General features: G+C 46.7%; 2 protein-coding genes across 2 annotated transcripts in view; one reads left to right on the plus strand and one right to left on the minus strand.

The window, feature by feature from the left end:
* Window positions 1–4,861: 4,861 nt before the first annotated feature.
* On the plus strand, window positions 4,862–18,583 carry R3HCC1 (R3H domain and coiled-coil containing 1). The gene is made up of 8 exons (XM_067543699.1): window positions 4,862–5,106; window positions 5,469–5,598; window positions 7,167–7,304; window positions 9,317–10,457; window positions 11,378–11,550; window positions 13,905–13,975; window positions 15,207–15,302; window positions 17,816–18,583. The coding sequence occupies exons 1-8, from the start codon at window positions 4,929–4,931 to the stop codon at window positions 17,962–17,964; spliced, it is 2,076 nt and encodes a 691-aa protein (XP_067399800.1). The 5' UTR covers window positions 4,862–4,928; the 3' UTR covers window positions 17,965–18,583.
* A 1,516-nt stretch (window positions 18,584–20,099) lies between these two features.
* Window positions 20,100–26,262, minus strand: part of LOXL2 (lysyl oxidase like 2) — a 70,517-nt gene continuing 64,354 nt past the window's right edge. The window contains exons 11-14 of the mRNA XM_067543700.1: window positions 23,366–23,481; window positions 22,307–22,443; window positions 21,245–21,356; window positions 20,100–20,695 (exon numbers count right to left, since the gene is read on the minus strand). Coding sequence (XP_067399801.1) covers window positions 20,616–20,695; window positions 21,245–21,356; window positions 22,307–22,443; window positions 23,366–23,481 — 445 coding nt within the window. The 3' untranslated portion in view covers window positions 20,100–20,615. The remainder of the gene's footprint in view (window positions 20,696–21,244; window positions 21,357–22,306; window positions 22,444–23,365; window positions 23,482–26,262) is intronic.

Below are 26,262 nucleotides of genomic sequence, written 5' to 3' on the forward strand. Positions count from 1 at the left end.
AGGTGCAGGGGGCACAGGCAGGGATCCATCTCCAAGGCAAAGCAGAGCCTCTGGGTGAAGGATAGAACAGGCTGAGGGTCTCTGGCCACTTGAAGGATCCTGGCAGAAGCTCTTGTGAAATCACAGGCCCGGCTTTCTCAATCTGTATGGTAATTTAGAGCAATCAGAATCAGCAGATGGGGACAGGCGGGAGAGATTAACTCTTCCAGGAGCAAGCAGGCCAAGCTAGAGACCACCTCTCAGGGCTGGGATGGGGGAGAGAGAGAGAGGTGCTTGTCCCGGGGAGGGAATCAAGATCTCAGCCTTGTTCTGCGGTTTTCTGGATGGTGCAGGGGGTGGATGTGGAGAGAAGTGGGTGAGGCGTAAGTTCCACACGGCAGGTCTGAGGACCCTTGTAAGAACCACTCTTTCTCTGTTCCACCTCCTCAGTCGCTTGCTTGCTTTCTTTCTTTTGCAGCATTTTGTCCTCCTCCAAATAAACAGGAGAAATGTTCCTTCGTTTCCCAGGCAGATAAGGACAGCATGGGGAGGATCTGTGAGGAGCACCGCTGATGCCAGAGGGGTTTGCTTCTTTACCTGTCCCCCCCCCCCAAACAGGTGCTGCCCACGCTTCCTCCAGGATGCCCCTGTGGGTAGGGCAACGATGTAGCTGTGAAACACCTGTGAGAGGGGGAGGGAAAACCTCACCAAGGTTGGCAAGGTGCGCTCCAGGGTAAATAGCACCTCAGGCTCAGCATAGATTTGGCCAACACTCACCGCAAAAAGAAATCAAGAAGAAGAGGGGGACAAATGCACTTCCTGGCTGGGGAGTTATTGAAGGCTCAGAGCCAGAGAATGGGAGGTGAGGGGGGCAGTGAATCCTTCTCCCTGTTTTACAAACCAAGTGCTGGATTAGGAACTGAATGCAGAGTCTACGGATCAATTAATCTCAGGAAAGATTGTGTGAAAGAGGGTTCCCGGTGCAAAATGCAAAGCAGAGCTGGCCTTCAAACATAGCCCAAAGCTTGGACATGTCAGGATCCCTCTATGTGCCATTCCGAGCTGCAATACATTAGCCAAAGTGAAGATGGCTTTGTAATTGCGAGGTCAGGACAGGAATTGCACTGAGATGATGACTTCTCTTTGAGGCAGGGACTGTCTTTGTATTGTCTACCTACTGTCTGGTACAATAGGGCCCTAATTTCTGATTGGCTGTAACTGCAATAGAAATAATGAGCCGTTAATTACATTTTAGGAGTACTTCACTGGAGAACCATGGGTTTTATTTTTACCCTAATCCATTCTTGTGCTTCACAGAGGCAGCATTTTAACCAGGGGCTGCCGGATGCCATCTAGCGTCCATCTCGTATTCATAGTGGATTTTGCAAATTGCTGTGGGAACCTGTCCATTTACCATTGTTACCCTGAACTGGAGAATGCCCTGTGGCTGGGGAATGAGACTAAATGGGGCTGTGATGGGCAGGTAAACAAACCTAGGTAATAGCCTTCCCTGCATTTTTCAGCACTTGCATAATCGGTCTCGGTCCCTTGGAAGCAGCCAATCCATGTCATTTTGCTTTATTCCCTCACTGCCCATTGCATGGCTCGAGCAATAACAAAGTTCCTTTTACACCACAGTTCTTTTAAATCCTTCTCAGCTCTTTGGGAACTCTCTGAGTGACCTTGGACAAGTCACGAATGCTCAAATTTTCATGTGGCCCTTGATTGTTTTGGGTGCCCAACATTGCGAAATATCAAGCACCTGCAGATCCAATTGACTTCTGCTGAAGATGGAGGGGCACAGACTCAAATCCTCGAAGATATTCAGGTGCTTAATTCCCCTTGAAATCAGTGGGAATTGGATGCCTAAGTCGCTTCGAGGATCTGTGCCTCACTCTGAAAATCAGGCCCGATTTTTCAAACTGGCTTCCAAAAAATGGAGGCATTCAAAATCAGACTGCTTTTGACCACTTTGGCTCAAAAACAACCACCTCGGTGCCTCAGTTTCCCCATCTCTAAAAGGAGACTAATGACCCCTATTCCTCTTTATAAAGCCGCCTGAGATCCTTGGATGAAAGAAACCATGTAAGTGCAGAATATTATTATTTGCTGTTTAGAAAAGAGAGAGAAATGACAGGTAAATTGAGCCACACAGAGAAAGATGTCTCTGCTTCAAAGTAGATCCTCAATCCTCTTTAAGATGAAATCAGTGCGAGTTAGGTGCCTAAATACCTTTAAGAATCTGGGCCGTATGGCCTAAGCCCCAGGCCTGCAAGCTGCTCTGTACACATGGACCCCATTAACTTCAGCCAGGCTCTCCCTGCAGAGATCTCACTAGCAGGATTGAGGCCTAAAGATCTGAGTGGCTGCAACAGTCACCACACACATGGTTGCATGTGGCCATTAGTGCTGGAGCGCTTCATGAAGCAAATTAGGTTTGGAGACGTCTGTTTGGCCTGTGAAAGGGAGCGAGTTTGCCAGACGTGAGCTAGAAGGTTAAAATTGTTTCCATAACCCTTTTGGGATGGGAGATTATGTCTTGGAGCCTTTTAAAGGGGCTCTGTCCACTGAAATAAACATGTAGGGTGAACAAAGACATTTCTCTATTAAATGAATAGCAGTTTAATTATCAAAATAGGAATAGATACATAGAAAATCCAGGCCACTTGTCCCTACTTCTGCTTCTTGTTGGCTTTTGCTTTCTCCTCCTTTCTTGGAACAAAACAAATCAATGATGTCGGCTTTTCACTTTTTTGTCTAAAGAGTTTCTTTTTCCAGCTACGAGTGCAGCAATACTTGAGTTGCAAAATTCTTCAGAGGGATATTTGTGTGCTTAAAAACAACAGATTCCATTAGAATTTTAAAAAGCAGCAGCATGGGAACAATTCTAGTCACCTTAGGTTTCGTAAGAGCTTTACTCTGAACGAATTTAAATTCAGGGTCGCACTTTTCTGATTGCATGCCTGACAGCGTTGGCTTGGAGGTCTACCTAGTGAGTTCCCGGGATTCAAGGCAGAGTGCCTATGGTGGCCCTTTAAGAGGAACAGAGGGAATTCTGGAATGAGGGAAGATTCTGGATCAGTTGATAAGAGAAAGAAGGAGAAACAGCTCAGTGAGTTTCTCCACTGATTGCAGAGTCAGTAAGTTGCCCTGCGGGAGGGGTTATGATTTGTTTAAAAGAAAAGAATAGAGCATAAAATAACATGTATTAATTATCGATTTGTTTATGATGATTATTATTATATAGAAGGAGAACTGGTAGGTTTCTACCTTGTTTTGTCCCTATCTAGTGGAGAATTACTGACACATACCTAGTCTGATTCCTACTGGTATAACTCCATTGCCTTCTATAGTAACTCCTGATTTACACCGGGGTGAAAGGAAGAGAATCAAGCCCAGTAAATGTAACACAACCCTGCCAGGCTTGTCCAGCTTTCATTAGGAAAAGACTTTACCGAATCCCTAAGTAGAAATACCTGCTTGATTAAAATGACCGCATAAGAAGCAACTGCCTGTGCATCAAACATTGTTCAGGGGAAAGGGAAAAATTACCCAGTCTGACTAATCTTTAGTTGTGCGAGTAAGGATGACTCATGTGAGCAGAGTCTGTGATGACTTGACCACTAATATTTTGAGCAGTGGTGTTAAGATCTAAGCGTGGAGGCAAGGGAGACTGTAGCAGTTGGAAGTGGAGTAATGTACCAAAATATTGGAGTTGACAGCTGTGATATGGATCATCTGGGCCCATGACGGTAGGATAATGTAAACTCCTATAATGTGCTGGAACAAATTAAGAGCCAGTCGTGCATGTAAATAACTTCAGGCAAGTGTGTTGTCGTATTAAGTGAACGGAGATTATTCGTCTGTCTGAAATTACTTATGTCCTAAGCGTTTGCTGGGACTTGGGCAATGTCTATGCTACAAGCGGTAGACCGGCAGTGCCACAGCTACGCTGCTGTAGCATACACACTTCCTCCATCCATGGAAAGGTCTTCCCATCAGTTTAGTTCAGAGGTCCCCGAATGTTCAGGGATATATGGGGGGGCCTGGGCCAGCGCCCACGGGGGGCAGGAAGGGAGCACCCCGCTCAGTCCCACTCTGCTTCAGCCCCAGCTTTGGGCCGTGGCTCTGCTTCCAGCCCCACTCCGCTTCTGCCTCCACCCCTAGTTGTGGCCCCAGCCTTGCGTCCCAACTGTGGCCCGGCTGCAGCTTTGCTTCCAGCCCCGCTCCTGCCCCCAGACCCGTTCCCAGCCTCAGTCCCCAGTGACAGTCCCACACCCAGCCACCATCCCAGCTCCCAGGTGCGGAGGGAGTGGGGGTGCAGACAGGAGTAAAGGGGGGCACAAAGTAAAAAGTTTCAGGACTTAAAACTCCTTCAAACTCTCCTTTGCTAGGATGCCTACAACAAACTTGACAAGGGTTCGGCTCCATTTCTCACCAGATTGGTTCCTTGCACTCCCCATCAGCCTGGTCTGGTCTGGTCTACACCTAACATCCAGGGCGACCTAGTGACAGCCTGCAGGGCTGTGAAAAATGTCACAGCGGTGTGGTGGACGGCGGTGGTCGACCTAACCCTACAGGCAGGCCAGGGGCATGGAAAAATGGATCCATCCACCTAGCTCCGCCTTCCTGCGGACATGGCATGCATTTACACCAGGATGGAACCAGGGGTGCTGCACCCCCCCCCTCCGGCTGGAAGTGCTTTCCATCATACCCAGGCTTTACAGCGTGCTTCAATGGCTCTCAGCCCCCGCATACAAACAGACCCCTCCCTCCCCCCTTTGCAGGGGCATAGCTGCAGCTGTAGGCCCTTGTAGAGCTGATACTCCCCCATACAGTGCGTCAGCTCTGCAGGCCCGGGAGCTGGCTCTGTGTCCCGCGCGTGCAGCGCCGCGCACAGCGGAGCCCGGGCCCGCCGTGCAGCGAGGCTACAGCCCGGCCCGGCAGCAATGAGCCGCCGCGCTCCTGCAGAGACAGAACGGCCCGTCCTTCCCCCGGGCCGCGGGGCGGCGCAGGCAGAGGCGCCGCCCGCCCGCCCGCCGCGGCAGCAGCAGCAGGGGGAGGAGACGGGGGAGGAAGCGGCGCTGTGCAGCCGGGAAAGGGCTGCGTCTGCTCGCCGGCCTGCGGGTGAGTGCGGCCCCCGTGCGTGCCCCGCTGCACCCCGCCGGCCGCCCGGCGCTGCTCCCGCTCCCCCAGCCCAGAGGCCGGTGCGCTCGGGGGCCCGTGTTCCTGGGGGGGCTGGTGCGGTGGAGGCTCAGAGGGGGGGCTGCAGAGGTGGGGAGGGGCTGTGGTGCATCCCGGAGGGGGGCTGAGGTTTTGCTGGCAGCCTTGCTGGCGTCTGTACTGGGTCCAAACAGAGCTTGGGGGGGCAGGTGTGGTCTCCCCCGTGCCCAGCCGCCGCAGAGCACCGAGGGCTAACACCCTTCTAAGTGCCTTTCTCCTCTGCTGCCTTCTGTCCCTCTGCATCCCCCTCCCCCCCCCTGCACCAGGCCGCCTCCCCGCTGTCACCCTGGCGGTGCATTGCTTGGACGGCGTCTTCCTCTCCCCCAGCGAGAATGACTTCGTCTGCAAGGTCACCGAAGAACTGGACCATTTCCTGCTCCAAAACCAGCCTGAGAGGTAAGTGGCTTAGGTGGTGCTGTTTGCACGGCAGGAGCTTTCCGGCAAAGGCCACAAAAGCCAGGCCCTGTGTGCCCCACCTGGAGAACAAGACTGGGGCTTTGCCCTGCTGGTCGTGGTCACAAGTGTCCCCTTTGCCCACTGTGGGGCAGGGTGCTTTGTGCCGGTGGGTGGCTGCGCATTCCACCCAGAGGTGGCTGCGGTTTTCCTGCTACTGGATGTCTGCCATGGCAGATGGACCCTATAGGGTGAAAGATTTTATTAGAGATGGGGGCTGAGCTGCAACGCTTGGAGCCAGATCTCGTGTCCTAGCCCATTCAGATACTGGGTTCTGGTTTGGGTCCATTGCCGTAGGAGGGGTCTGTTACAAAGTTTAAGCCTGGATCTGCACTTCCCCAAAGTGCAGGGATTTTGTAGCTGGCGTTTTTGCCATAGACCCATCTCTAACTATTATTCTTCCCTTGGTGGATTTATCCTGGATGCTGGCAACTTCTGCAACAGCCAGTTCTGGGCCTCCTTTACTTACTGCACAGCTTGGTCAGTTTTACCAATCGTTTAAAAATCAAACCATTATTCATCTGCTCCTTCCTGCTAAGGACTTCCTGTGCACAATGTTCTCTGTCCCAGCAGAAAACTGTTATGAGGAATAATGAACACAAACCTCTGGGCCTGGCTTGAGCTCCAGAAGTACATTTTGCTGTCTGCTTGTGCACAGAGAAGATTCAGATGAACTTCTGTCAGAGAGTAGGAGCTAGAGGTGAGCGAGGGACAGTGCATTCCAGGTAGACTTACTTGGATTGCAGTTGTTTTAACTGGATCTTTATTACAGTATCTTAGATTGAGGAAGATATTATTGAAGTCCAGTTGCAAAGTATCTGGGAGTGAAACTAGATCTAATTTTAGTGTGTGTATAAATGCCAGGCAGTGTGATACAGAATATTTTTTTTCTGAGCTCCTAATTTCTGCAGCTACACACATAATAAAGGGTTTCTCTGTGAATTTAGCACTGTTGAAAGGTGCTGGATTGACAGGTCTCACCCCCAATGCCCTCTGTTTATGCATAGAACAGATAAAGGCAGGAAAGATGAACTTGTGGTTTAAGCACTGGACTGGAACTTAGACAACCTGGTTGAATTCCAGACTTTGTCAGGTGCTTCCTGCGTGACCTTGGGCAAGTCACTTCATCTCTGTGTCTCAGCTCCTCACCTGCACAACGGGGTAATAAGACTGCACTGCCTCACAGGAGTGTTTGGTGGCAAAACTCACCAGTGTTTGCAAGTTACATCATTACAGTGATGGAGGGGGCATAAAAGTAGCTGCCCTGCCCTAGATGGGTGAGCGAGTTTGTCAAGCACCATAGACCATTCACTCCCTATCCCCTCTGCTGTTGCTCCCAGCTAGAGGGACACCTGGCCTTTGGGATGTGGGTAGCTGGCCATTGGGAATGGAATTAGGAACCCACACCGGGAGTGACTCAGGGTTATTAATGGAGACTTGCAATGTCTGCTTCCCCTTCCCAGCCCCCCCACTTTCAAGCTGATGATGCCCTGTCTGTTTTTCTTTTTCAGAGTTCTCTTGTTCCCTCCTTTGTCCAGCCGCCTCAGGTACCTGATCCACAGGACTGTGGACAACGTTGATTTGTTAAGTAGCTTTTCTGTTGGGGAAGGATGGAAGAGGAGAACTGCTATCTGCCACTCAGTCATAAGGTACAGTGCTACAGGTGTAACAGTACTTGGCCCTTACTGTGCCTTCCCCCTCATGGTGCTGTGCACTATAATGCACTTAGTCTCACCACACCCCAGTGTGGATGGCTTTGTCCCCATCCTGCAGATATGGAAAAAGGCAGTGAGGGGTTAAGTAATTTGCAAAGGTCACACACCGAATCAGTTATGAATAGAACCCAGGAGTCCTGACTGCCCATCACATACCCGAACAGCGAGACTATCCAGCCCTCAATTCATGCAGTAGGCCTGAATTTACGACTGTGGGTAATTTCACCCCTTGGGGTTCAAGAAATACCTTTGGGGTGTGAAATCAAAGCTTGTCAAGTGAAGCCAGGACAGTCGCCAAACTGCCTAGCTTTTGTACTGAATACAGACCAAAAGTTGACAGCTTTATCCTGCTTTCGTAATGCAGTTAATTGCATTCAGATGTGTAAGGGGAGGCAGTGTGCGCCAGTTCAAGCAGGAGACGAGGAATCAGAAGTCCTGGGTTCTATTCCCAGAACTGGAAGGGAGTATGGTCTTATGGTTAGAGCAGAGTCAGGACTCTTGAATTCCATTCCTGTCTCTGTTGTTCTTTCCCTGTGCAAACTTGAACAAGTTACTTAACCTGATGGTGCTGAAGGGACACTGCGTCAGCTTAAAAGTCATATGTAGTAAACAAACATCTATTGGTTATGAACATTTTAAGATTAAAAGTTAGAAGATTAAAAAAAAAACAACAGTTTATGCCATTTGTTCATTTTTTTCCCCCCCTGGCATTTCTCTCTCTCAGTGAAGAATCAACAGAACCACATTCACTTTTGTGCACGGCCATTTTCGTTTTCCAATATTCACTGCTGCGGTGTTTGGGTTGCAAAACCTCCAGGGCAACGTTTGTATGTGTTTTAAAAACCAACAGTTCCTATTACAATCTAAAACAACAGCCTGGGGCATTTCAACATATCTTTTGGACTTAGATTTGTAGAACCTCTTTTTAAAAACTAAAAATTTTGAGTCAAAAGTGAGTTGACTGTGTCTCTTTAAGCATTAGCTGGCCATCAGTGTGGACTCAAGCCAGGCTGGCTGTGATGCCCCTTTTAGCTGGACAAATGGAATTCTAGACTGAGGGAAGCGTCTTAGTCCTTCAACGTCTGGGCCGTAGACCCTGCAGGAGATGAATATTTGTAGTAAAAACCATTGTTTTCATTCACCCCTTTTTAAAAAAATGGTAGAAAAATTCCTATTAGTCTGTGAGATTCATCAGAAATTCAGTGTTGGGCCCAATGTAAATTGATGGGCTGCCCCTTTAACACACCCATCATGAGGATAAATGATGCAAGGCAAAATACTGTTCTCTTGTGCAGGCCTTGGCAAGCTGGACGTCTGAGGCTGCTAAGGATGAATGCAGAGCGGAGCTGGTTTCCTTGATTAATAGCTTCTTGTCTTTCCTCCTCTGCTGCTCCTCATGCTTCTGTCACCTGGTCCCCCTGTCATGTGCTACTGCAGGTGCTTGTTCCCTCCTCCCCCCGTGTATGCAGCTTAACGCTTGGTCCTTTTCTCCTGCTGCATCCTGCACATGCTGCCCAGTTGCGGCTTTCCTTTCTCTCCAGCTTCCCTGGGTGTCCTTCTCTTCCTCTTGCGTAACACAGCCTGCTAGAATGGCTCCTCCTCCTCTCTTGCTGCTTTTACAGGCCTCCAGTCTCCTCTGCAATGAAGAGTCTGGATCCCTGTGAAAGCAGCAAGAGAGGAAGATGTGGAGCCAGAACCACGTGACTTCGTCGGCTCTCCGCAGATCACCAGCAAGTGATCTGTGGGTCGCAGTTTGGATCGGCTGCTGCTGTGATGGACGCATGCATGCAGCACGGTGATGACAGTGTGTGCGTGGGGTTGTACTTTGGATCTTGTCATTAATGCTGACTTATAATTGGAGAGAGAGGAAGCTGCTCCTGCCGAAGTTTGCACACAGCGTGAAGTGTCACAGCACCTCATGTGTTTCCCTGCTGTTTTGGTGCTAGGTTGCCTGAGGAAGCGGGCGATCAGAACAGTTCCTGCAGCAACACGTCGAGATCCCACCGCCCTCTTCCGTCAAGAAGCAGGGGAGGCAGAGCCGCAGGACCGCGCCATGCGGAGATGCCTGCTGATGGTTCTCGAGTTAACCGAGGAATCGGCAGGACTAGGAGGCAGTTCCGGAGGAAGCCGGATAAAGCTTTGTATGTCCCTAGGGGGATGCGTGAAAAACTGGAGGGGTTGAGAAATGACAACCTGGCGGCAGCTGGAACTAAACAAGATGGTGAAGTGGCGCGAGAGGAGGTGAGCTGCATTGAAAGTGCGACTGATGGGACCCCAGATGAGTTAGGTAACTTTGAGGGCACTACAGCTTCCAGCAGGGTTGCAAGCAATCTTGATCCAGTCCCTGGCAAAGAACTTCCTGAAATCCAGGGCCCTAAAGAGACATACGAAGAACATATCATGGGTGAAATCAGTGGCGATAACACCTGTCCAGTGGACTGTTCAGATGCCCCTGCAATGGAGTGTAGCAAAACCCTATCCCAGCCAGGAGACCAGGCTAACAGCTGTACGAATGTCACTGTGTTGGAGTGGAGCAAAAACCTACACCAAGCAGAAGAAGAACAAGATAAAGACACCAAGGAGGCCAGTGCATTGGAGTGCAGCGAAAACTTACTGGTCCTAGAACACCAGGATAAAGGCTGTATAAAAGCCACTCTGTCAGAGTGTAGCCAAAACCTCTCCCTACCAGAGGACCAGAATAAGGGGTCTGTGGATGCCACCATATTGGAACATAGCAAGAACTTCTCAGTACTGGAAAACCAGGATGAGAGCTGTACAGACAATACTGTATTGGAGCGGAGTCAAAATCTAAATCTCCCAGGAGATCAAAATCAAAGAGGTTTGGATGCCCCTGGAATGGAGTGTGGTAAAAAACCAGCTATCCTGAATGACCAGGATCCCTCTGTACTGGATTGTGCCCCAAAGATATCACTACCAGAAGATCAGGATGAGGACTTTGCAGACCTGGCAGGCAGACTGCAGTGTGGGTTGGGATTGTCTGCAGAGGATAAAGGCCTGGAAAACCCCACCGTGAGTGAGCAGGAGAGCAGCATAGAGGATGACTGTGGTGCTGAACTCTTGCAAGAGGTAAAGGTTTTGATGTGAATGTTGCCTTGGGGAATGAGAGAGGATGGGCTGTGAATTAGAGATGGCAGTGATTTTAATAGGCCCTGTCATCTTTTAAAGGGAGAGGAGAAGTCCCTGAGATGCCTCGTTATCATGGCTGTGGCAGGCCTCTGGTTATGGTTCATACTGGCTTTTATTGAACCATTTAAAAATCATAGAATTGTAGGACTGGAAGGGCCGTCGAGAAGTCTTCTAGTCCAGTCCCCTGCACTCGAGACAGGACTAAATATTATCTAGATTGTGACTGTAAAATGACTCTGGGGCTGGGGAGTGGATAGCGCCGGTGATGTGCAGGGTGCTGCACAGAGGTGGGTCTTCATCCTTTTCCTAGCAGCCAGGAACCTCCATCTCAAAGCCCTTCTGCTGCTAACTTTAACAGCAAAGGCCAGAGACTGAGTTGGCCTTGGGAGCAGAACTCCCCTCTCACCCCTAGACTTCCCTCACTTCCCAGAGCTGGGTTGAAGCAGTGTGTAGAGGAAAGCTGATGGCTAAACTGATTATGCCATTTTCTCAGGTCAATCCTAAGTACCTTATTTGTCTCTTACATGGCTCCCCTTTCTGTAGTATCAGAGCATCTCACAATCTTTATTGCATTTATCCTATGAGGCAGGGCAGTGCAATTATCCCCATTGTACAGGTGAGGAAACTGAGGCACAGAGAGACTAAGTGACCTGTCCAGAGGAAGGCTATAGCAGAGCAGTGAACAGAACCCGGGTTTTGTCCCAGGCTTGCGCCCAAACCCCTTTATATGTAAAATATACAGGCTTACTTTGTGCTTGGTATAACATTGCATTTTTGAAGACCCCTCAATGTCCTTGCTCATTGGCTTCTCCTGCAATGTTAGAAATGCACCTGGACATCTAACACTTTTCTCCTCCCAGATTACAACTTATTTGACTGTAAAGGATATAAGCATTGAGAAGATCCAGTTCGATTATTCCAGCTATGGGGATGCACAGATCAACGAGGGAGATTTTGGACATGTGATCGAGATCTACGATTTCTTGCCCTCCCTGAAAACTGAGCATCTGCTGGAGGCATTTTCAGAGTTCCAGTAAGTACCTATCTCAGAACAGGGCAGTTCCTGCTCGCCCTATTAGCTTAAAGACACTCCACTTGACATCAGTGTTGCTACTTGCCAGCATGAAGTGAGCAGGATTTGGCTTTGCATTCACACTATAAATTGCTTAAAAGGCCAGTGTAAGAATGTAATGAAGTTTTGTTGCATTTTAGTTCTGTCCTTGCATTGTTTTTAGTAGTGAGAACCCCAAACTGGGACTCAGGTTCTATCCCTGGCTCTGCCACTGGCCTGCTAGTTGACCTAGGGCAAGTCAGTTTGCTGCTCTATGCCTCAGTTTCCCCATCTGTAAAATGGGGTTAATGATACTGACCTCTTTTGTAAAGCTTTTTGAGATCTACTGATGGAAGGTGCTATGTAAGAGCTAGATGTTCTATTACTATTATCCTCGGTTTCTTACGCCGGTGGAAGATTTCACTATAATTTATACATGATTTTGAAAAAAGAAATTCAGTGATTCATTAGGACCAATCCTGCAAACACTTACAAAAGGTGCATGACTTTATTCATGTGAGTACCACATGGACTTCGGTGGGACTGCTTGTTATCTAGAGGGTTATATAACAACACCACATTATATAACCCTTTCATCAGTGACGCTCTAATGTAGTTCTCCTCACAATGCTCCAGTTCCCCACCTCACAGAGGTGAAGTGTCCTGCCCAAGGTCCCAGAGGAAGTCTGTGGTGGAGCAGGGAACTGAACCCAGTTCACCCAAATTCCAAGCTAGGCCCCTAACCACAGGGCTCTCTTTTCTTAAATGGCCCTCCTCACTGTAATGTGAGTGCCTGAGTAAAACTGGACACAGGGATGTAGCGTTCAGCTCCCAAAGGCCATTCAATCCTGGACGTCTCTGCTGAAAATGCAATGCGGATTCAGTCCTTACTTTTTAACGGCTCTTTCAGAGATAAGATTTATTATGTAAACGTGTGGCACAGACAGCAATCCAATGATTCCTTAAGGAGTGCATAGATTCTCGTGTCAGAACAAAACTCATCCCCTTAACTATGGAGCAGCGTCTGGTGTGCCTCCAATACAGCATGTCCACTCTTCAAAACCATTTTTAGATGCAGCATCTGCAGCTGGACACACGTTCATGCTCTTCCCCTCCTTCCCTCCCTCCCCATGTACATAATGGTGTGATATTAAGTTTCTGGATGAGCCCCTTTAGCTTAATACAGCAACACTCCTAAAGATATAGACTACTTTTTACAGTCTGTGCTCTGCATTTATTTTATGCCCGTCCTTCGGATAGTGAAGTTGGGCAGAATGTTACCATTAAAATGAAACTGATCACTTTCCAAGTCTCATGCCCCTAGCACAAAGCAACGGCATACGAGTTCCCAGTGCTGCTAGGTAATCTTTTAAATCCAAGCTCCAGAAAACCAGTGTTAACTGAACATTTTGTTTGGTTAGCTTTCAGTCAATTAAAAACTCTCCATTGGGTTTTGTACAACCTTTTCTCTACCTTTCTGATGCTTGCACTTCGTGCACCTGCATTCCTATCGACATTGGAGGAATAGGTTTAGGTCTTGTGGTAAACAGCTAGCTCCTCCCTAGTGGGTCTCACACTTCAACCCCTTGTCGTGGGCCAGGGAGTCCCCAGTAACCCTGTCTCCCCTTGGAGGTACCTTGCTCCAGCTTCCTTCTGCTGGCTGGGGCCGGGGTTTTCTCCTTCTGTAGCTGCAGAGAAGCCGTCTCCTGGCCTGGGAAGGATGTTTCACCTCCAATTGCTACCAGCCTTCTGACACCTTCCTCGTCCTGTGCTTCTCCCCCTCCCTTTAGGGAAGGCAGGGTTTAAATACACCTGGACTGGTCCTTCATTGCGTCCAGGTGTCCCTAATTGCCCTGCAACAATCTCTCCCTTGCTTGCAGGAACCAGGGCTTTAGGCATTCTTGGGCTCACACTCTGTCCCTGGTATGCCTTTGTGCAGCCCTCTGGCCTGACTATCACAGTCTGCATCATTGTGCAATGATAAATGATACTCTGTGCTTTCCATTACAAATTCTAAATCTGGGATTTAAATTCAACTGTTTTTTTTTTTTTTTTTAAAGAAATGTACAGTCACTTGGGGGCAAGAAATCCTTGGTGGGGGAGCACTTAGTGGGGGTCTGAGCTCTTCTACTAAGTCATTGTGTGGCCTTGAATAAGTTCCACTTAAACCCTCTACTTCTATCTTCCCCCACCTGTAAAAAGGGGATAATGCTTTGTAAAGCACCAAGTATCTAGGGATGCAAAGCACCCCTAAGTATTGATGTTACTAACTGAGACTGTTCTTCAGATTGTTTATGTTAATCAACAAATGTCATCGCTCTTCTTTTTCTTTTTAGCAAGAGTGGTTTCAAAATTCAGTGGGTCGATGACACTCATGCCCTGGGTATCTTTTCCAGTCTGGCAGCAGGTAATGACTTGATTCTTTGTTATGATGTTACGGTGTTGGTGGGATTTCACCAATGTTGCACAGTAAATAATTGCAGAGCCTTAAAATTCCACTTGCCCTGTACACTGAATTCCATTGGGTTCCTATTAATAAAATAGACACCCCATTCCTTCTGGTAATGTGGAATGTTAAAGATCCAGGACCACAGAGAGTATTGGTAAGAAAGTTGTATTCAGGATTAAATCCCATTTCATCCCACATTCTCCTTGGCGGTTGAAAAGAAATCCATGTCCCCTGTGTGGGCCTGGAGAGTTCTGTAACATCTCATCATCCTCACACACCCTATGGAAATGGAAGTCTTTCTCCCACATCTGTTAGGTGTCCTGAGCCCTGAATGAAGCAACCTTCATTAATAGGCATTGAAGGCACAGCTGACAGTGCGTGCAAAGTCATTCCAGCACTGTATCTAAGCAGTTGCAAAACATTAATGCCAGTTCCCTGCCCTGCCACCCCCACTCCCCCAAACTTGAACTTCTTTCTTCTTTAAAATCCAAGTTCAGCTTCTCACTCAAGAACCTAGAAACAGTTCTGCATTATTGGTGTTCTGTTAAGTACATGTTCTGTGGAAACGCTGCTCAGCTGGTTTTTAATTGGCTTGGGCTGGCTGCTGGGACTCCCAGTGTAAGGCGTTAGCCTGTGAATCATTTTGCATTTTAGAAAGGAACCTGTTCTGCCAAGTGAGTTTTTTATTCTTGAAAATTAACAGAATTCTAGCACGTCTACAACAAAGGAGACTTGTGACCCTCTGTGGACATCACTAATACCTTGTGACATCTAGGTCAAATACCAGGCCTGATGGCAAACAGGCCTTTCAAGTGATACCCATCCTGAGCTTCAGCTCATAACTTTCCTTAGAGCAGTTCACGTCTGGCTGTGCATCTATTCAGAAAGCCTTCATTCTGTATTTGGGGCCTGATCCTATAGTCCTTGAACCACCCCCAACAAAAGGTTTATGAATTTCATTGGGAGTCTTGCATGCACAAAGACTGCAGGATTCAACATCTGAGTGAATTGACTAAATTCTGCTGTTCTACTAAAAATCTTGGCCCAGATCATCAGCTGAGATAACTTGGTATAGCTTCATTGACACAGTGGCCGTGTACTGCTTTGAATCAGCCCATGATCTGGGCTGAACTTCGTTGTTGTTACAAAAATTCAGCCTGTTGACATTAGTTATCTGTATTCTTTGTAGCATCTCAGGCCTTGGAGCAGAATTATCCTTCTCTAAAGATCCGATCCTTGATCCATGGGACAAGACAATCTAAAACCAAGGCACTTCAGCGACCAAGTAAGAAACCTTTGATTTGTTTTTGCTCATCTCGGCCTCTAGGCGTGATTACTGTGACGAACTCATTAATTGTACTGGATTTAAAAAGAGACCTACACTAAAGATCTTCATTGCTTTAAGAACAAGTGTTTACGCCTTGTAGCTTTAGTGGCACTGCGGTGGTGCAGGAGGGTGAGCTGAATTCTGTTGTGCCACACGCATCATCAACAATTGTCACCTTACTTCTGCTTGTGGATGTGTTTAGTTATGATGCCTGAGGCAGAAAGAATCCAGCTGGACTCTGTAGATTAGAAAAGTGACTGAGAAGGGGAGCACATCTGATGTGGAATAAGAGCATTAACACACCAACTCGCAGTCTTGTTTCATAGATCATCTCTTTTTCCATAGGCCAAAAATGTTAAAGTTGGGTGCCTAAAGGTAGGCACCTAAATAACTGACTTGATTCGCAAAGTTGCTTTTCCCTTCCAGTTCTGATTTCAATGAGAGCTGCAGGGATATCCCCACCCTTGAAAGCCAGGCTATATAGACAACCAAGTTTGAAAATCTTGTCTGTAGCCTGTTAAATACTGTAACTTCTACATTGTTCTACATGTATCCTCTGCTAAACGCAGCCTGCTGCTGAATGCGTTATTAGTAAATATCCTTTTGAAAACTGGTAGGTCACAACAGGAGGTAGGTATTTCAGTAACACAGGATCCTGTTCTATCATCTGGTACAATGGGAGGTGCCAAAAGTTCTGGAGGAGAGTTAGATTCACAGTAAGGGAGACTGTGTTGTGCTCTTAGCGTAGAGATGGGATTGATTAAAAGCTTAAGTCCTCGCCCCTTCCCTCCTGTAGCCACTTTAAGACCCTGATTCATCAAAGCATTTAAAACACATGCTTAAATTCCCTTGCTTTCAGTGTGGCTTCAGCATATGCGTAAACCCTCTGCTGAATCCCGGACTAATTTTCTATGCCATTTGCTTCAATTGTATAAAGCATAAATATCATTCAAGAATGAGATCTGTTTCCACCATTTGTGTTGGGGATATAGGGTGTATATTAATTGATGTTGGAGACTCGTGGTCAATTTCCCCCCTACACTAATTATTTCAAACAATTAAAAAATATCACAGATAAAATGAAACCAATAGCAGTAAGTACTTTGTGGTTGGCATCATTTTATTGTTCAATAGCAGATGCAGGTAAAATGATTGTTTAAGCGTAGCCATTCATAGTTAGTAACATTCAGTTCATTGTATTGCTTTTTAAAATCATAATGTAATCAGATACTTGCCACAGTAAAAGTGAAATGCCATAAATCTTGTAGCAATATAAAGATTTTACTGTACATATAAACTGTTTTTATAGTACATTGCAGTTAAAATACATTTCAGTATTAATGATTTAAAAGGACACGGTCACTTCTTTTTTTTTTAAGCACTTCCTGAGTTACTAGCATTGCTAGATTATTGAAACTGAAATTTCAAAGGCTCTGATTTGCTTTTCCCACTTCCTTTGGCTTGTCTGGTGAAGGAACTAGTCACCGTCACTTCCTGATTCTCCTACACTAGGCTAAGGGTGCGATGTTTGGGTTGCAAACGCTGTAGGGGAATGTTTGAATCTGAACAAAATTGTATTTAATTAAAAAATAATCCTAGCTAATTTAGGTTTTTGTGAAAACCTGAGTGTCCCCTTTAAACATTAAGAATGATTGGTGGTTTATTTTCCAAGCTCTGGGTACTTTGAGCCTCTGTCCATCTTTAGCTGCTGTTTGGCCTCCTTTTTCTTTTAAATCTTTTAATAAGCCAGGGAAAGCCCATATTGCTCACTGGATAATTACAAGTGTGCAGACAGTTCAATGACTTTAGCTGTACCAACTCCACGGTATGTTAAATGAAGCCTTATTCAGCCTGCAGTTTTGGACTTGGTATAATGCTGGCTTTTTAAAAAAAAATAATTAAGCGATCCATTTTGAAGTTGTGACAAACCAGCTGCTGGCTGTCAGCGACTGTTGCCAGGCACTGCTGGCAAATGGGCTCTTCAAAAAAGTCTTTTCAGCTATACACAATCATTTAAAACTGTTCAGTAGTTGAAGTGTTCTGAGGCTTTGAGTAAGTGGCTGGACTGAAATCAGTTTGCTTGATGTCTGAGTTGCTAAATTTTGTCAAGAGTGGTTATGAAGCAGTTTGTGAATGTTAATCACAGAAGGTTCTTTACCACAGCAGTAAGGGAGACAGTTTTAAGCTATTTGAATATAATACTGTGCCCTTCAGCTGTGAATCTATGAATATTACAGAGAACGTATTTAGCCTCTCAGCATCCCGTTGAGGCAGGATGGGCAGTTGAGACAGAGGTGAAATGATTTGCCTGTAATTACATGGTGACTCCGTGGAAGAGCTGAGAATAGAGCCAAGGCTCCTGGTACCCAGACATGCAGCTAAGCTACACGATTGTGTTCCTAACATAGGAGGATTTAATTAGGGCGACTCAAGTAATTCCCTTCTCCCCCCCTTTTTGTCTTATTAATTAGAGCTCCTTCAGCTGGCTAAAGAGAGACCGCAGACAGACACTGCCGTGGCTAGAAGGCTGGTGACAAGGGCTCTGGGATTGCAGCACAAAAAGCAGAAAGTCTCAGGCAGTGAAGTGCTACCGCCAGAGAACGTGGAGCTGGAAGAGTAAGCTGAACTGCACAAGATCTTCACAGGGATGTGGGCTAGTCAGCTGCATGCAGAACAGCGAGTTGCCATTAGGACACTCTTTGGGGAGTTGTGGGTTTTTTTCTTTAAATGGGAAAGGAAACAAGTTTACTTTTGTTGATATTGAACTCCCTTGTTGCATTCTGGGAAACAGGCCATCTCGCTTTTCCAATAAGTTGCACTAATCCAGAGTACAGAGGGCCTCTAAACACTCACTCTTTACTATGGAGAGCATCTTATCTTGTGCCCCAGCAGGTGTTTGCCAACACCCTTGCTGGTGCTATGGCAGTCTTCACTCATGGGCTCTGATAGGTCAACAGCAGCACCTCACAGAAGTGGTCTGCGCTGTAGTCATCTCACCCTGGCTAGGTGTTCCTTTATCGGACCACTAAATGCTTTTAAAAATGTAAAACCTCTAGTAAGAGCTGCCCTAGAATGAAGATTGCAGGTGGGGAGGGAAAACCTTTGGCCTAAACTTGATTGTAAAGCAAGAAACACAGAGCAACACATTTGCAGGAGTCAATATCTGTTTAATGTTTACTGACGTTGTCAAGCTGACTTTGTTAAAATAAAGTTCTACCACAAAACTGGTAAGCAGCAAATGCATGTGGCAGCTTCAGGTGGTTTGATACACAGTCTTTAACAAGCACGCTCAGTTGGGTGGTGGTGCAGTATTTCAAGGAGCGTTCTTATCCACTGATTTGGGGGAAAAGAGCCAGAACTTGACATCTGCTTTATTACTACAAGACGCCCAGGGCAGGAGCGCCAGCTACTGAGCATCCTGGAGGCTCAGGCCTTTACTAAAAAGTCTCACCTCTTCAGAACAAAATGGAGCTTTCCAAATTAGTGTAGGCTAAAAACTTTTGCCAGATGCCTCCCTCTAGGCAGAGAGGAACAACTTAGTCTGTAGTAGATAAAAACACGTTACCATCCTCTGACAGGCATTAGCAAAGAACTTAGCAGGCATTCCTTAAGCCTCACAACACCCCTGTGAGGTAGGTTAGAGAGAGCAAGAATGAAGTTAAAGGGACACTTCCAACTTCAATCGCATTTTGGGCTGAAATGTTTTCTCTTATTACACACCTATTAATGATAGGATAACCAAGTGATTTTCCACTTTGCATCTAGTCCGTGTCAGTTTTTCCCCTGTTTGAGTCGGTCAGCGAGCACAAAGGCAGAGGAGCTTTTCTTAAAATGCCGAAATGTGATCAAGGCCACAAAAACTGGCGAGGCAATACCAGCCCTTGCTCTCACTTCAGAATTGGTTGGCGTTCAAGTTTGTTGATGTCCCTTTACTTGATTTGCTGACTCACAAAGAAAGCAAGTGGGAGCAGAACTCGGGTATCCTAACTGCCACTCCTTGGCTCTAGCCCCAGGGCAGAGGGGTGAAAGAACGACATTTCCAGGTCACTCAGTGAACATACACAAAAATGGCATATAAAACTCTTTTTCTGGGCAAAGTAGACTTTTATTCAAGTAGGTGTGTGTCTGAAGACATATAGCAATGTGTGTCCTCAAACAAACAGAGGAACACACTTAGCACCATTACGCATTTCCAAAGTGTAAAAAATCTTTTAAAAAACTCACTTACCCAGGTGGTCTGATATAATGCAAGATCCAGATCCCTGCTAGTAACGGCCAATAAGTTATCTTTGTAAAGTATACTGATGATACACTGATTAACTGTATTTCTCCTTTACAGAAAAGGCACAGATGTAATATCTAGCTGAAAGGTGTTAGAAGGAAATAACGTACATAAAATCATTTGGGTGAACAGCTTAATGTGCAAAGGAAGTCCCGGTTACTAGACTCCCCACACAAGGATGTGTACTAGTAATGGAACTTTTCCAGCGCTAGAGTTCATAAGTGACTTGTAGCTTTGTGCAGTTCTGGTAAGTACTGTAGAAAGCACAGCGCGCAGTAGCCCTGCTTTCGATGTTCCTTTTAAAGATTGTGCTGTGAGAGGAGGATTTGAAATGAACAAGTTATGTCACAGTATTAAATTACACTGCACCTTCTTGTTCTCAGAAAGGCTGCTCCAGTTTTTCCTAGCTAGGCGCTACAGTGGGTATTTTCCTGGCAGTATTGAAAATGAGTTGCATTTAAATACCTTTAGAAAAGCAGTGTCACACATGTGCATCTTTGCATCAGTGGTGTGTGTTCAGACTCAACTCAAAGCTTAAAGATTCTGAGAAAGGAGGCAGGCAGCTGAGAGGGAAGTGTGTTTAAACACGGTCAATGGCAGGGACACATTTAGGTTGTCCTCACCCAAAGGAAACCATCAGCTCTGCGATCTGCTCACTGCAGCCTGGACCTGCGCGGTGGAAAGGAATCTCCAATGAACAGGTTACACGGGGTGGATGTGAAGCCCTACTTGCAGGGACATGGGGCCTAATGGAATTAAAGTCTGGTCCTAAATCATCTTAATATGAGGAGTGAGAAGTTGAAGTAAATTCTGTTCCCTAGTGTGCTGAGCACCTGAAATTGGTCTGGAGGATATCACTGAAAATAACTTACAATGCTAATATAAAGTCCAGCGTTATTTACTTGGTTTCTTTTTCTGTGCAGTGGTTAGGGGAAGTCACAAACAGGCATCCCTGCTTCCTTAAATAGTGGGTGGGAGGCCGGTCTGCTCTACCGGGTGGACACTTGGTTATTTGTGAGTCCGTTGAAGTGATCAAACTTCTGTTCCATTTCTTCGCTTAAGGAGTCGCCTGTGTGGGGCAGAGAACACCAGATACTGTCAGAAAGGTATCACTTGAGACTGGGTAAATGATGCCTCAGACAAAAGGCAGCAGCACAACACACCATTGCCCCAGCTAAAGGGAGTAAAGTATGCCTCTTTCTAAGCTGCCTCCACATCACTGAGAATTCTGAATGTGGATCAAGGGCAGTTGCCAACTTTAGGCTACTTCATTCTCTTAAAATTTGACAAGCACAGAGTTTGGCTTCAATCAACGTACTACGGAAGGAGTGAGGGGAAGGGTAAACTTAACACTCATATGTACACATTACATTTCATCTGAGGATCACACAACACTTTAAGAACATTGTCTCACGCTTTTCTCCCAAGACAGACCAATATCTTTTGTACCTGGCTGGAGACGGGAAAGGCTGGTAAGTGACATGCCCCATAGAGCACACCAAGTTAGTGGCAGAGGCAGAACCCAGCAGTTCTGACTGTCAGCACTTGCCTGTAAGCTGTAGCTCACACTGCATGCCAGAGCAATAACTAGCTTTAGAACAGCGCAGCTTCCACCCACCTATATGGCAGTTATACATCCAGATGCGCTGTCCGTCATACCGGCTCTTGCATTTCATCACGTTGTTCGAGTAATCCGATTCTGCAACTTCATAGTTGGGGTTAATGATGATCTGGGAAAGGGTTAAGAAACAACATCACGGAACTAATTCAAGAGGCTCAGTGAAATGTAAACGGCCTAGAAGATGGTTTCTTTATTCGGTGTTTGTACAGCCCCTACCACAATAGGTCCTGGCCCGGGACTACGGCTCTAAAGCGCTACAATCAGACAGATCAATCAGGGCTGGTCAGAACATGAAAAAGCACACATTTTTTCCAATTGACATTTTCTGACCAACTCTATTAGTAAATCCTTGAACACTCTTTGCGCTGCCACAAGAGATATGCTTAGCGCGCAGACACGATGAAACAGCTTCACAGGAAAGAGGCGTTTTCATATTTGATTGCAATATTTGCATGCAGGCAATGCCCACCAGGAGCTAGGTGCTGCTCCGGAAGACACTGTACCTGCCTCCGTTTACAGTCAAAGAAGAAACAAGTGTATGTAATAAGTCAGCTGTCAAGACAATTACTTATTTAAAAATCCTCTCTCTGCTGTAACTTAGGTGAAAGGTTTTAGATTTTTCACCCTTTCCCTGGTTTGTTTTAATTTCAGTTCACTTGGGCACGGAAAGTAGCATTTACCGGGGGGCTTCTCATGCGGCAGTGTTAGAGAAGCAACCAATGCATGGGCATGATTCTTTTGTAATTAAATAAAAAAAAAAAAAAAGCAGGCAATGCTGCTTGTATGGGTGGGCTGTAAACCACTTAAAATCACCAGTCATCTAAATCTTAATTCTAAATCTATTTGAGGGCATTTCTTGAAGAAGGCTGAAACAATTGTAAGGTATTCAAAATAGGGTGCAGATCTGGCAGCTTTTCATGATCTGTCTATTGTGACTGGCCATGCTGTCTTGAGCTTATTTTTAAATCACCTAAGATTGATAGGAATGTAACCAGTTTGTTGCTAGATACCTGTCGATGAGTGACCTCTTCTGTTTCCCCCATCCCAGTCCCCATATACCTGGAAGAGGTAATCTCCTGGTGGGATATCAGTAATGTCAACCCATTGACAGTCAATATCATGACGATAGACATCCCAGCATCCAACTGTGATTCCTTGTTCGCCAAAATTAGCGCATTCATACTGCTTCTGCACATCTACAGAGGAAAGAGGTATGGACACAGAGTACATGTCAGAACAATCACAGTTGGTTTGATGGGTACGCTCCGAACTCTCTCTGACAGGCAGATTCCTGTGCGCACAGAGGAGCGTACACGCAGTGTGCCGGAGGTGAATATCGTATCTTAGTGTAGTGCCTTCCATCCAAAAGCACCATATGAACGCAATGGATAGGAAGCCCTATTGAAATGCAGCCACTTCTGGGGTGGAATGCAGCAGCATTTATGACAGCAGACTGCAATGCTACCTGGCAGGAAGGGGAGAATGCAGTGTCCTTTTGAAATTAGAAAGGGAGTTTTAGGAAAACTGAATGTAAATGCATGAGTTGGAATTTATCCATGACAGTAGGCTAGCACTTCTTCTCATGCAGAAAGTGCCAGTAGTTCTTTAGCTTCCACAAGGGACTTGAGGGCTCATTCAAAAGGTTGCAGCTATAACATTCCCCAGGCGATGAAGTCTACAGTGAGGGGTATGTGTACCAGTGGCTGGGAACAGGTGTATATCATGCACACATTTTTCCTACTTCATCAGCCCAATCTGTGGCTGGGACGTACTTGTTTCATCGGAGTCAGAAACATAAGGCCAGATTTTCAAATCAGCCCAACACCCAACTTGCATCCAATGAGGTGAGGTCTTCTGAAAAATCTGGCGCAAGAAGCTGGTCATTCTTAGTGTAATGGCATGGGGGTCCTTTTGCAAGCACCAGGAGATTTCAACCTATTTCATGGTGCAGAGGGTAGGACACATTGGCCTCCGTGGCCTCAAGAACAATTGCGGCTCTTGGCGGACCAAGTTTGCCACCCTCCCTGCTGAAGAACATGGCTGCGTGTTTGGAGCCGGAGGTCCCCTAAACGGACACCAATAAACTCCCCCCACCCCGTGTGGATATAACCAGGGTACCTGCTTCACACTCAGTGTCTTCCAAACAGAAACTGGCTTTGTGCCCTTCTGCCACCTTGGTACCGTTGAGGTTCAGCAGATCGTAGTGTGTGAAAACCTCCATGCTGTGATAATGTCTGGGAGAGACAAAGAAACAATAGTCGTTAGTTAGCTCTCTTACTGCCCTCTGAAAAGCTCAGTGCAACGCCTAGAGAGGAAGGATGGTCCAGTGGTTAGGGCATTAACCTAGGACTTGGGAGACCTGGCTTTAATTCTGTGCTCTGGCACAGATAGCCTGTGGGGCCTTGGGCAAGTCAGTCTCTGTGCCTCAGTTCCCCTGTAAAATAGGGATAAATGTTGCCCTACCTACCCGGGCATTGTGAAGATAAAGACGTTTAAGAGCATGATACCCAGGGTAACGGGGGACACACACACATCTCAGGTCAGTAGAAACCGTACCCACATTAGTTCAGAGGGTACGGAACGAACCCAGCCTACCAAAACCAGCTTCTGGGATTTTTCCTCTTAAAAAATAACCCAACATTCATCTACTGGCAGCACATTAACAGCAGACTGGGGGGTAAGTTTATTTTTTGAGTTCATTTCACTCTGCCTCAAACAGGACAGCTGGGTTCAGATACACAATCTGTTGCATGGTTTTAACCGGGTGCTTAGAGTCAGCTTGACCCTGTCTGAGCTGCTGTCCGATAGGTTCCAGCTCTGCACAACAGTTATCTGTCCTGGTGGAACCATGCTAACTACAATTCGTGTGTGTCTCAGAGAGCAGGGCTGTAAGACCACTGCCAAGCCCTAGCACCTTTGGGTAGTGCTGCTCCTGGAAAGAATTTCCTGCATCAAGCCACTGATTCAACAAAGTACATGGTTAAAGTTAAGCCTGGGTTTTGCTCAGTCATGGCTTAGTTACAGTGATGTAACAGATCAAAAGCTGGCCCCCGCCCTTGGAGCCAGTGGCAGAGTTATGTCACTGGGACAGGTTGTTACTAGCATGGTTACAACCACAGGCTCTCAGATGCCCTAGAACAAAACCCTGCCCTCTGATCTCTGTGAGCAGATCAGTGCAAAGCCGCACTGATTTCAGGAGTGCTCTGGCTGGGCACGAGAGTCCGGCGGCCGCACAGATCTGATTGCGAGATTGGGGCAATTGCACAGCGCCTCACTCAAACCGCATTGTTGAAGTTTTTAAAAAGCCGTCAGACTTGAAGGGAAAGCAGAACTAGCCGTCTGGCTGTAAAAATAAATCATGGTTTCCCAGTAAACGGTGCAAACACTTGACATGCCCTATTAGGTAGCACCATCAATCTGTGAATGTATTCATTTAACTAAAATGCGCTTACAGAAACAACAACAGGCATTTTTTTCCCCTATAGGAAAAGAGGATTTTTCTTCATTCCCTTCTCCTTCCAAAATTGCTGTCAATGAAATCGCTGCCAGATGTTCTTTAACTTTCCCTTCACCTGCACATTTTTGTCCTGCTTCTGTGTCAAAAGCCTGCTGAGCAGCGGCTCACAGGAATGGACTGTGACGGCTGGGGGGGAAAAAAAAAAAAAAAGGAGGCGTTCTATGGTGGCCAAGCTATTGATTTTGAAGTCGTCTATTTGGCTGCCTCCGCTGAAAAAAAAAAAAAAATTTAGACTGGGGTCTGACTCAGTTCCTACGCTACGTCTGCATCATTCAGATCGGTGTTTACATTACAGAGTTTACAGACTGGAAAGATTGAAGAGGAATTGAGTGCACATTCCTCCAGATAAACAGAATCCAGTTTAAAGCACACAGCTGGCCTGCAACCTCTTCCCAAGCCTCTCTGCTCCTTCATTTAAGACATCTTCCAAAAGACACAGAACCTTGCTGTCTTTGAGCAGCCTGTGCCATTGCTTGGATGCTGTACTATATTAGTCTCCATGTCATAACTGACTCTTTCACAGTATAGCCACCTGGAGAAAGGGCCAACTACTGCCACCTGGGAGAGGATCGTAGCACGCAAGCAGAATAGAGGAGCACGAAAGATCTGGAGCTGGTGGAGTGGGTCAGCTGGATATAAGAGGTCCTTTGGAAGGGGCTGTGTTTTGCCAAAGCCTCGAGTCGTTCCTGCCCATCCCTCCCAATAAAGGCTCCCTTATAGGGTGGCGGGAAGTGGAAAGCTGTTCCCAGTAGGGTACTGAAAGCTAGGGCAAAGGTGATGCAGGTGTTTCCTCTTGAATGGTAAACCTGCAGCTGGGTTCCCTGTTTAGCTTCAGTCTATTTTGTGCAGATGTGGAAGTGGCCCTAGCTCCTGCACCCCAGCGGGAGCATGGTGGGGGATGTCCTCTGGCCAAGCCTGACTCTAATGAAAGCTTGTGCAAGAGACGGACTGGGTTTCATTAAAAGCAGGTTGGCTGACTGGGGGAGTCACACAGGAGGAAGGTATATGAGGCAGGGCTCCAGCTGGCCACATGGCAGGAGGGGAGAGGAGTTGCCTTGGCACCTGTCCCTTAGCTTAGGGCAATCAAGTGGAAAGCTCTTGCTTGGAGGACTATAGTACCATTGAGGTTTCTGTATTACAAACCCCCTTGCATCATCCAGGAGGAGGTAAGGGATTTTATCCATCAATATCTCAGTCTATGCTCTGGTATCCTTCACTGAATTCTCTAACGTCTCAGTAAAGCAAGTCACCGTGAGATCCCAGTCAGTTGTGCCACCTGGCTTCATCAGTGATTTTACACTGTGATAAAGGTGTGTGTTCAGTCATAACTGCTCAGGTGTGTGTCCTAGACCTTGTACTCCTAAGGAGATTCTCCTCTAGCTCCAGTGCTCTGGGCCGGTGCTTTTGAAGTAGGAGGATCTGAGTTCTAACCCAGCTGTCTCCAGGAAGCGTGAGTGGCTGCGGTGTGCGCAAACATCTAGGAGAGGTCAGGTAGTGC

The sequence above is a fragment of the Emydura macquarii genome, unplaced genomic scaffold (genome assembly GCF_026122565.2).
Source record: "Emydura macquarii macquarii isolate MOO-44397 ecotype Brisbane River unplaced genomic scaffold, CSIRO-AGI_Emac_v2 contig_967, whole genome shotgun sequence".
Taxonomy (NCBI): domain Eukaryota; kingdom Metazoa; phylum Chordata; order Testudines; family Chelidae; genus Emydura; species Emydura macquarii.

Coding starts and splice junctions, on each gene's coding strand:
- R3HCC1 (XM_067543699.1), top strand. CDS start 4,929: ATGAGCCGCCGCGCTCCTGCAGAGACAGAACGGCCCGTCCTTCCCCCG. Junction 5,599..7,166: donor CTCCAAAACCAGCCTGAGAG/GTAAGTGGCTTA, acceptor TTTCTTTTTCAG/AGTTCTCTTGTTCCCTCCTT. Junction 15,303..17,815: donor CAAGGCACTTCAGCGACCAA/GTAAGAAACCTT, acceptor CTTATTAATTAG/AGCTCCTTCAGCTGGCTAAA.